Raw genomic sequence first — 10,138 nt, forward strand, 5'->3', positions numbered from 1 at the left:
GAATCCGTGTGACCCTCAGCTTGTGACCCAAGTGTGTGTAAACATGGCCCAGTTGTGTGTACGGGTGGAGGTGCGTATGGATGGGCGTCTCTGCCCATATGTGTGCCGTGCAGAGCCTCAGCCAGTTAAGGAAGGCAGGCAAGAGCAGTAGTGGGTCTGGATCACAGCTGTAGAGAGCAGGTGAGGATCTGAGGGATATCCAGAGTGAGGGAAGAAGAGCTGGGCTCCTAGAAGGACCTTCCCTGCCCCAGCCTCTCCCTTCAACGATGCACGTGGAAGGGGATGGAGGAGGAGAGGCTAAAGGTGCCGTGAGCCACTCAGAGAGAGAAGCCAGAGTCAAAGAGGGTGGCCAGTAGCCAGTAGTGGGAAAGGGAGAGAAGAGAAAGAAATCCTGGTGGAGATAGAGGAAAGGACTCCCATGGCAGTCTCCTGAGTGGAGGAGGGACGAGCTTGGCTAGAGGAGGGGGAGGAGGGAACAAGAACGGGGATGGGAAGAGACAGCTGGGGAGGGGGTGGGTAGAGGGGGCAGAAAGGAAGAGAGACATATGGGAGCCTCTTCCCCCACACCCAACTCCTTCTCCCCATTTATTATTTCCCTTAGAGGACCTACAACAGAGGCTGCTCCCAGGTAACTGCTCCCAGCCCAATGCCTCTGTTCTGCCCAGAGCCCCCACCCACTCTCTCTGTAGGCTGCTGAACTAGAGGGCTGGGTTACCATGGCAACTGTGAGCCGCCAGGATAGCCACAGGCAGGCCTGGCCGGGTCACTACTGTTCCTGGGCTTCTATGCAGTGGAGGTGGGAGGGGGAGGCTCCATCTGGCCCAATCCCCACCCCTCCCCCCCATTTCCATTGGGGCTTCAGAACTGAGATGCTGCACTCCGCCCAAGTGGGGGCTATCCAGCCTCTCTCCTTCTCCCTCTCCCTCTCTTTCTCTCTGTCATACACACACACACACAGACACACACACACACACACACACACACACACACACACAGGCCTGGAGCAAGGATATAGAATAAACACTTCTTAAATTGCAAGAACATCTAGCCAATAGCGTACAGTTGTGCCTAGACTTCAAGTTTAATTCACAAAAGCTGCATTCTCTCAGCTCCTTGTCAGGCTGGGGGAAGTCTCACCTCAGCCCTCAGAGAGACAGGAGGGAGCAGGGGCACCCTATGCAGGTCTGGAGGCCAAGGCAGCATGGAGGGAGCAACAGAGGACCAGTGCATGGGCCTATGCTGCCGTCAGCAAGCTGGAGCAGGACGGAAAGTCCCTTTGGTGAGGCTGAATTCGGGGCTTCTTGGGGAGACCACTGGGGCTCCCACACTAAGGAGAGGCCAGAACTGGAAAGGTGTCAGAAGTCATCCAATTCACATGAGGATTAGATGAGGTAATCGAGACCCAGGGAGCAAGTGATTTGCTCAAGGTGACTGCGAGGTATCCTGTGGCAGAGCTGAGACTAGCAGCCCTGGCTTCAGACTCCTGCCCAGGGTTCTCTCCCAGCCCACACCAACCACCCCCAGAGCTCCTCAGGCCTTTGCTGCTCTGGGCCCTGGAGGCCACGCGCTTTCTGCAAGAAAGCCTCTTGAATAGAGTTCCTGGTCTGTCTTGATATTGGGAATTGAGATCTTGAAAATGCAGTAGTCCTCAAATGGGGAGGTTACAAGCCTTGGAATGAAAACATAGCCTCATTGCTAATTACCACCTTAGTGCACTACAGGTTGAAAACCTTGAATTAAAATCTAAGCTGAGCCGGGAGCTGCACCATTCCCTCACCTCCCATTCACTGTGCATCATCCACACCTCCTTGCGCCCCGCCCCCCCCCCAAGTGCCTGGCACTGACTCCTGCAGACTTCAGTGACCTGGTCATGTAGAGTGGAGCAGAAGGTGAAGGGTTTCTGTGCACGTCCTGCGTGAGGGAAGGGGACCTCTCTTCCAGAAAATGACCGGCATCTAACCTCAGAGCATGCCTTGAGGGTCCAGGAAGTTTGGGGGTATTTGTGTGGTCACCCAAAGGAGTGTCTGGCACCAGAAGGCGCTCAGTAACCATCTAGTGAATGGTACAGCCGCCTCCCGGGTGGTGCGCGCCGCCCGCCCACCGACTCCACCACTCCGCGGCCAGTGGCTCAGAGGAAGAAGGGGGCGTGGCCTCCGGCCCTGGGCCGCTCGGGGCCAGCCGGTCACAGCGAGCCTTGTAGAGGTCGCGCTCCCTGGCCAGGCGGGCCACCTCGGCCCGCAGCGCGTCCAGCTGGGCGGCCAGGCGGGCGCGCTCGGCCTCCAGCCCGCGCCGCTGTTGTAGCCGCTTGGAGCGACAGGCCTGCGCGTACCCGCGGTTCTTCAGCGTGCGGCGCCTCTGCTTCAGCCGCAGCGCCTCGTCGCGCCCGCAGCCCCGCAGCTGCCGGTTTAGCTCCCGCACAGACATCGACACCAGCGCCGCGTCCGAAAACCGCTCGGCCAGCTGCAGAGGGAATGGGCAGAGCCCGAGTCAGCGCCGGCTCCCGCCCTGCTCCAAGCTCGGATGGCCCCGCCCACCCGGCCCCGCCCTCGGGAATGCTCCGCCCCCGGCTCCCACCTTTACCTGAATGTGCGCCTTCCCCTGAATCTGTCCCGCAGTCTAGATCCCGTTCCAGGTCCCAACACGCCCTCCCCTGCCCCGCACCCCCGCCACGGGTCCCCGACCCCTTTGGGTGGTCCCTGCGTGTCCCACCCACCGTCGGGCGAGCCAGTCGCGCCCCTGAACCCCACATTGACCTAGAGGGGTCATGAGCATCCGGCTCCTGGCCCACGTGTGTCCCGTGGGCTCGGGCCGGACAGACCCTTCCCCTCCAACATACCTCGCTCCCCTGTCCTGAAGGCTGCAACCCTGTGACCCTCAAAGGATTTGGATTACATCTTAATGCCCTCAACACCCCTGTCTGTGTCTATAATTAATAGGATGAGTCCCAATCCTTCCTGAGAAGGTTGGGGGCTGGGGCAGCACGAAGTCTTGAAAAGGCCAACTTCACTCCGGTTCCTACAGTCTCAGCTCTGCTCCATTCCACGCACAACCCTTTCCGTGGTTCCCCAGACTGAGTATCTATATACCTCCCTTAATCAACCATTCCTGACGCCCTTTAATTCTCAGCTCTCCCCTTTTGGTCGATCCTCTTCTAACCTTGTCTTCTCCCTCTTCCTCCTGATTCAGCCTACTCATTTCTCTCTATTTGGAAAAAAGAAAAAAAGAAGGGCCAGAAAACAGTTTTCTCTATCTGATATCTTTTAAAAGTCCTTCTTCCCTTCTCCTGTCCTCTACCCCTTTCCCAATAGGTAACCCTCTCCGGGGACTCTCCTTCCTCTCTGGGCTGGCCTCCTCCCTCACCCTACCCACCCCCCGGACCAGCTCGCTGATCACTCACCTGGGCATGCTGGGCTCCGGTCTCCTCTGGGCTCCCTGGGTAGTAGGTGTGGGGCCCTTCAACAGGGACTGGGCCCTGACCCTGCAGCAGCTCCACGGCCTCCTCAGGACTCAGACCCAGCACCTCCCCAGCCCCCAACTGCTGTTGCAGGGTGGCCAGCCAGTACAGCTCCTCCAGGCCTGGCCGGGTGCCCTCGGTGGCCCCCACAGTGCCCGGCTCACTGAAGGTGGGTGATGGAGGCACTGAGCTGTAGGGTGTGGAGCCCAGTGAGGCTGTCGGGGGGCCAGATCTCCCCTCCAAGGGTTCCCGCTTTACCTCAAACTTCATTAAGTCAAAGTCATTGACATATTCCATGGCCAGGGGACTGGGAGGCAGTGCCATTCTGGGGCTGGATTAGGAGGGGTGCACCTGCAAAAAAGGGGGACAGGTTTGGAGCACCTGGAGGCTGCCTGCCAGCCTCCTTGACCAAAATCCGCTTCCCCCAAAGCCCAAGTGCCCTGGGGACAGAGTTCTGGAAAGCTGGGGTGATGGCGCAGCCTGCTCCCTGCACAGTCACCTCCGGGCTGAGGGACAACTTATTAGGTGGCAGGGGCTCCTGACCAGGGGGAAAGCAGCTTAAAGCCTGAGTGAAGAAGAGGATAGCAGAGCCTCTGGCCCACTGGTGCCTCTGGGATCTACGAAAAACAAGAAGACTGTGGCAGCACTCCCAACTCTAGTGCTGGGACATGCTGAGCGTCTCTGTCATCTCAAGAGGCATCATTTCATTTCCAAGCAATTAAAAAATGTTGCTTAATTAACTGTGACAGAGTATGTGTATATTTTAGGGCAATGGAAAGGCACACATGCTGTGGATTTTAAAATAGATGGATAACATGCTGTAATCTCTCTCTCTCTCTCTCAGAACACCCAGGCCAATGCCTTGCACATAGTAGACCCTCAATGCACATTCATTCTATGGATTAATCAATGAATCCCTTTTCTAGAAGCAAGAGACTTTTCAAGAATCAGTTCTAGAAAGATCAGGACAGAGTGGTGACCATCTTTCCCCAAGTCTAATCTCTCCAAGGGAAACCAACCGAGACTGGTTTTCCTCCTTCCATCCAGGACCTGCGATGTTGTATGAACTTGAGCAGGTCACCTTCCCCTTCTGACCCTCGTTTCCCCTTCTGTTCAAGGAAGGTAGTTAGACTTTAACATTTCTCAGAGAGTGTTCTGTGAAACATGAAGCCCGAGACATATCCAAGAAGGGGTCCATGTGCAAATCATTCTTAGAAATGCTGTCTCCCATCCCTGTGAGCCTCTTGCAGGTTCACAGAGCACTGCAGCATAGTAATCTGAGCAGTCCTTCGGTAAACCATCTGTTCAACTTCAACAGTGTCCCAAACTTATGTCACCCAGGAACCCTCCTCCCTGTTATCAACCACGGAGCATGTGCCCACCTGAGTCACCTCTGGCTAGGTGACCTTGGAGAGCCTTCCCAGCCTGGAAGTCCCAAGCTTGAGCCCAACTCCCAGTTCCAACAGCCCCAGGAGGGACAAGGCAGAGAGTGCTCGTCCCCAGGGCTTAGAGTCTGGCTCCATCTCGGTGTCCAAACCTAGGTAACCCACTCTCCAACCACATCTCAGGCCCCCAGGCTCTGCCCAGAGAGGTGGCAGGAAGGACAGGTCCTCTCTCTCTTCCTGTCCCAGGTGTTGCCCTATCTATTGAGCCCCTCACCCTTGAGAAGGCAGAGGGGATGGGAACAAAAACACAAATTGAAGGAATTGATCTTTGGCAGGGAGGAGAAGGTGAGACATAGAGAGAGGTGTCCAGAAAGAATTGGATGAAAAGCTAAGTGAGGAGGGCTGTTTATCTTTCTGATGTGATAGCAGTGAGAGACATAAAGCCAGTCAGGGTGGGAGTAGAGCAGGGGACAGAAGTGTGAAGATTCCTGAAAACAAACAACAGAAAGCAGACAGCAGGTGTCAGAGGAGGGGGCTCTAGGTGAGAGGCCTGGCACCCAAGTAGGCCTCAGACATACTCACTTTAGGGATGGCAGAGATGATTGGTCAGTGTCAAAGCCAGGCAGGCACAACTTCCCCAGAGACTGGAGGCCCCATTGAGCAGGGCCTGGTGCCTCTGTGCTCAGAACAAGGGGCTGTGGGCACACAGCCCACTGGGTACTCTTAAAGGGCCAGCTCTCTGAGGTCATCCATGGTTCTCAGGCCTCCAACCAATGAGGTAAGGGGATCATTTGCATATCTCATTGGCCTGAGGGGTTGCAGGAAATGAGAGGAGAGGACAAGTCTGCCTGTTCTCAAGGAAGGCAAGGGGGCGTCTTCCCCAACAAAGCGCCTCACTGATGGTCTGACTCACCGTTCTCAGTTCCCCAGTACAGAGTGCCACATTGGCCCCTGCCGGCACCCTCATGAGGACACAACCCTCAGCCCTTGGTGACTGAAAGCCCGGGACTGGAAAAGAGGGCCAGACAAGCTTCCAGCACCTTTACCCTCCAAGGCTCCGCAGCATCCTGTGCGTGTTTTAGGGGAGTATAAGCTCTCCTAAGCCCACTCTCACCTGGCCTGTTGGGTCTGTTTCCTGTTTTCAGGAACGTTCACATTTCTGCTCCCTGCCTCATTCCCACCTTATCTGGCCTCATGCCCCTCACAGTTATGGCATCAGAAAGATAAACAATCCTCCAGGACTTGCCCATCCTAGTCTCAGCCTCTCTAATTCCTGAGGACCCAGCCCCAGGACAGGCAGGCCAGCTCGGGTTCAGGAGCAGAAGGGGGAATGAGGAACCCTTTTCCTTCCTTCCAGGACACCTCGGGACACTGAAATCCAATCACCACCAATCCATCAGAGACACTTTTGTAACTGTCCTCATTTGCCCTCTGCTTCCCCTCACCTTTTCCTTGTGTGTGTCTCTGTCCCTCTTTCTTCCTCTCTCACTCCTCCTGGTTCCCAGATGGCTGGGGGGTGACCTACATTTTCAGCCTAATCCCCTAACACTTCTTAGAGCTATCATCCCCAAGTAGAAGTTGGAACAGAGATACTAGGAATTAGCCAAGGAGATGTTTAAACCTGTCTGAAGCTGTTTAAATAGGGTCTGTACTAGAATAGAACTCCAGGAGTTAAAAGCTATTTCCTACATTCTAAGGACATCCAAACACTCCCCTGGGGTTAACAGGTCCTCTTTCCCAACCCAGAGAGAGACCTGGGTGTCCATCAGCCCCAAGGATCAATGATAAAAATTAACCTGGTCCCAGCCTTAGATGTTAGGTAAAGAGCTGGTAGATTCAGATGATCTAAGACAGTGGTTCTCAGCCCGGGGTCCCCAGACCAGCAGCACCACCTGGGAACTTGCTAGAAATGCAATTCTCTAGCCTCACCTCAAACTTACTGAATCAGACACTCTGGGGATGGGACCAAAAGAAATCTATGTTTTAATAAGCTCTCCAGGTAATTTTGATGAACACTGAAGTTTGAGAACCCCTGATCTACAGAGTGCCTATAGTCAACTCAGATTCCTTTGGTGTGTGTGTATGTGTGTGTTTGGTCTCTCCTACCATGCTCTCTACACACATATAAGAAGACCAACGTCAGAGGACATCTCTCTTCCCGCACTTGGCCTCCATTTTATAGAGCAGAGACCATTGTCATCATTCAAGTGGAAAGGCTTCTCGGTGTGATTGCCTGAATCTAGTGCTGTTTTTGCAGAAGAATTGAAAAGCCCAAGGCCTAGGAACAAGGCCACAAAATGGGAATGGGGACCGTGGAGACCAGAGCCCAACACATGCGCACGGAATGTGGTTCTAAGGTAAATATCCAGGAAAGAGACCTCAGAATTTCCCCGGTGAAGAAGGAATAGCAAGTGTTGACTGCAGCCCCTTTTGCAGGCCTGGTCTAGTCTAGCCAGACACTGGCCCCCCAGCAGCTGTCAGGTCTGCGCTGATCCTCTTGTTTACTGGAGCGCTCAGAGGAGAGGTGGGAGGGCTAAGCTGCTAATGGGCTGAAGGAGTCAGACTAAACAAGCTCAGGCGAGTTGAGCCACTCGGGGCTCAGACCAGGCACCACTGACCAGGGAAAGGAGTCTGAGGGGTGAGGGCTGGACCAGGGGAAAGGACCAAGGACACAGAGAGGAGAAGCACGTTGGTCAGTGAGGACCCAGGAAGTGGTTCATGGGTTTTCCTGGCAGGAGGGGGACGCAGGCTGAGACTGACTGGCTCAAGGACATTTGGGGACAGAGAAATGGGGATGAAAAAGTTGAAACCAGGTGGACTCTGTGAAGGACAAACCAGAGGAAGGGAGGCAAGAAGACTTAGCTAAGGAGGCTGTAGGTGTAGACCTGGGAGAGAGGGCAGAACTAGTCAGGGGCTCCCCAGGAATCTGGATTGAGGGAGACAGAGGGACATAGGCACATGGAAGAGATGGGCAAAGGCCCATGGAGAACTAAAAGAGAGAAGAAATCTTCTGGAAGGGGATCAAGAGGGAGTAAGAGGTGATGGGAACAAGTGACTAGAAGAGCAAAAGTGGTAGAAGAAGGGAGAGAGGAAAGTAAGATTGGGGACCGAGGGCTTCCCTGGTGGCGCAGCGGTTAAGAATCCGCCTGCCAATACAGGGGACATGGGTTCGGCCCTGGCCCAGAAGATCCCACATGTTGCAGAGCAACTAAGCCCATGTGCCACCACTACTGAGCCTGCACTCTGGAGCCCATGAGCCACAACTACTGAGCCCACGTGCCACAGCTACTGAAGCCCACGCACCTAGACTGTGCTCTGCAATAAGAGAAGCCACTGCAATGAGAAGCCGGCGCACCACAACGAAAAGTAGCCCCCACTCGTCGCAACCAGGCAAAGCCCGCATACAGCAATAAAGACGCAACGCAGCCAAAAATAAAATTAAATAAATTAAATAAATTAAAAAAAAAAAAAAAGAAGATTGGGGACCGAGAACTAGAAACAAATACAGAAGAACAGACAGATAGATGGTCAGGCCATAGAGAAAGAGCAATGGACAAAGGACAAAAAGGTCAAAGGATATGGACAGAGGGATGCTGGATCATGGGGAGAGAGGGCCAGGCAGATAAAGGGCCTGGAGAAGTGGGGTAGAAAACAAAGAGGAAGGAGAGGACGGGAGACAGAGTCAGTAATCCAGGATTCCATTCTCCTTTGTCTGCACCCCCATTTTTGCAGCCCCATACCACCCATTCTCATTTCTAGTTCTGGCTTATGGAATCCAGATCTTCAGTAATGGATTCAAATCCTCAAACCTCTTCCTGGTCTACCTCATACATTCATTCATTGGACAAATATTGATTAAACACCTACTACACACCAGACACTGTGCTGGGCATTAGGGACACCTCAGTAAATCAGACTGACACCAGCCCTGTCTTCATGGAGCTTATAGACTGATGAACCAGAGAAAAGTCAATTTATTGCCCTTAGGCCCAGGCAGGAGTGGCCCATGCCCTAAGCCCTGTTCTTTGAAAGGCTCCACTCTGGCCCTCTTCTGGCTGTGTCCCTTGGAGTGAGAGGTCCAGGCATCCCCTGCCCACACCCCAAACCCCTTCTGGACCACACTCCAGATACTTAGGAATTCCTTGTCCAAAGATCCCCAAGCCCACTTCTAGGGCCCACATGGACCTCTTTCCTGGGTTTGCCCTCCCGAGGGTAGATCACACTACTTGTACACACATTTCTAGACCCAGTGGGTGGCCAAGGGGTGGCTGTTTGCAGGAGGCTGTGTACAGAATTGGGATGTATAGACAGGAGGTCCACGTGCATGCACATGAGGTGTAGAAGTAGAATATGGTGTCAGAGGTGGGAAAAGAAGTGGGCCCGAAGACCAGAGGCTGAAAGCTGCTTCTCTCCACACCACCACATTCTGCTGTGGAATCTTGAGGATTCCAAACAAAATCCAAATTTGAACCAAATTCCAGACCACTGTGTGTATATTTGTCAAGGTAGAAGGATAGAATATATTTTATTTAATAGTTTGTTAGCTTGAGGCATACATTTAAAATATTTAAACACAAGGTTTGTGAGCCTCTATCTGTACTCTTGCCCCGGGCCCTACATATGCTAGGGATGGGCCTACATAAAAAAAAACCATTAGAGGTTCCCTGGTGGTGCAGTGGTAAAGAATCCATTTGCCAATGCAGGGGACATGGGTTCAAGCCCTGGTCCAGGAAGATCCCACATGCCTTGGAGCAACTAAGCCCGTGCGCCACAACTACTGAGCCTGCGTGCCTAGAGCCTATGCTCTGCAACAAGAGAAGCCACCGCAGTGAGAAGCCCTCACACCACAACGAACAGTAGCCCCCACTCCCCGCAACTAGAGAAAGCCCGCGTGCAGCAACGAAGACCCAACGCAGCCAAAAAATAAATAAATAAAATCTATTTTTTTAAAAAAAACCATTATAACTGTTGCAGGAAGAGGGACCCCTTCCAGGGCCCAAGAATGGGCTCTTGTCTAACACTTGGAAATGAATTGTCCAAGGAGACACACATGCTGACAAAGCAAGAGACTTTACTGGGAAGGGGCACCTGGGTGGAGAACAGGAGGGTAAGGGCACCCAGGAGGACCGCTCTGCCACGTGGCTCGCAGTCTCGAGTTTTACGGTGATGGGATTAGTTCCTGGGCTGTCTCTGGCCAATCATTCTGACTCAGGGTCCTTCCTGGTGGTGCACGCATCACTCAGCCAAGATGGATTCCAGCGAGGAGGATTCTGGGAGGTTGGTAGGACATACGGACTGG

The 10,138-nt window shown here is 53.7% G+C and overlaps 1 protein-coding gene across 1 annotated transcript; it reads right to left on the minus strand.

Annotated features, from left to right (window-relative positions):
• Window positions 1-2,052: 2,052 nt before the first annotated feature.
• On the minus strand, window positions 2,053-3,778 carry NRL (neural retina leucine zipper). The gene is made up of 2 exons (XM_027111724.1): window positions 3,398-3,778; window positions 2,053-2,460 (listed from the first exon to the last, which is right to left on the minus strand). The coding sequence occupies exons 1-2, from the start codon at window positions 3,776-3,778 to the stop codon at window positions 2,053-2,055; spliced, it is 789 nt and encodes a 262-aa protein (XP_026967525.1).
• Window positions 3,779-10,138: the final 6,360 nt, after the last annotated feature.

This window comes from Aethalodelphis obliquidens, unplaced genomic scaffold, assembly GCF_003676395.1.
Source record: "Aethalodelphis obliquidens isolate GAN/ISIS:26980383/991018 unplaced genomic scaffold, ASM367639v1 scaffold10, whole genome shotgun sequence".
Taxonomy (NCBI): Eukaryota; Metazoa; Chordata; class Mammalia; order Artiodactyla; family Delphinidae; genus Aethalodelphis; species Aethalodelphis obliquidens.

What these genes read in the sequence shown, in the direction of transcription:
- NRL (XM_027111724.1), bottom strand. Translation starts at nt 3,778, where the DNA reads ATGGCACTGCCTCCCAGTCCCCTGGCCATGGAATATGTCAATGACTTT. An exon ending in CCGGAGCCCAGCATGCCCAG is followed by an intron (nt 2,461 to 3,397) that starts GTGAGTGATCAG and finishes TTCCCTCTGCAG; the next exon opens with CTGGCCGAGCGGTTTTCGGA.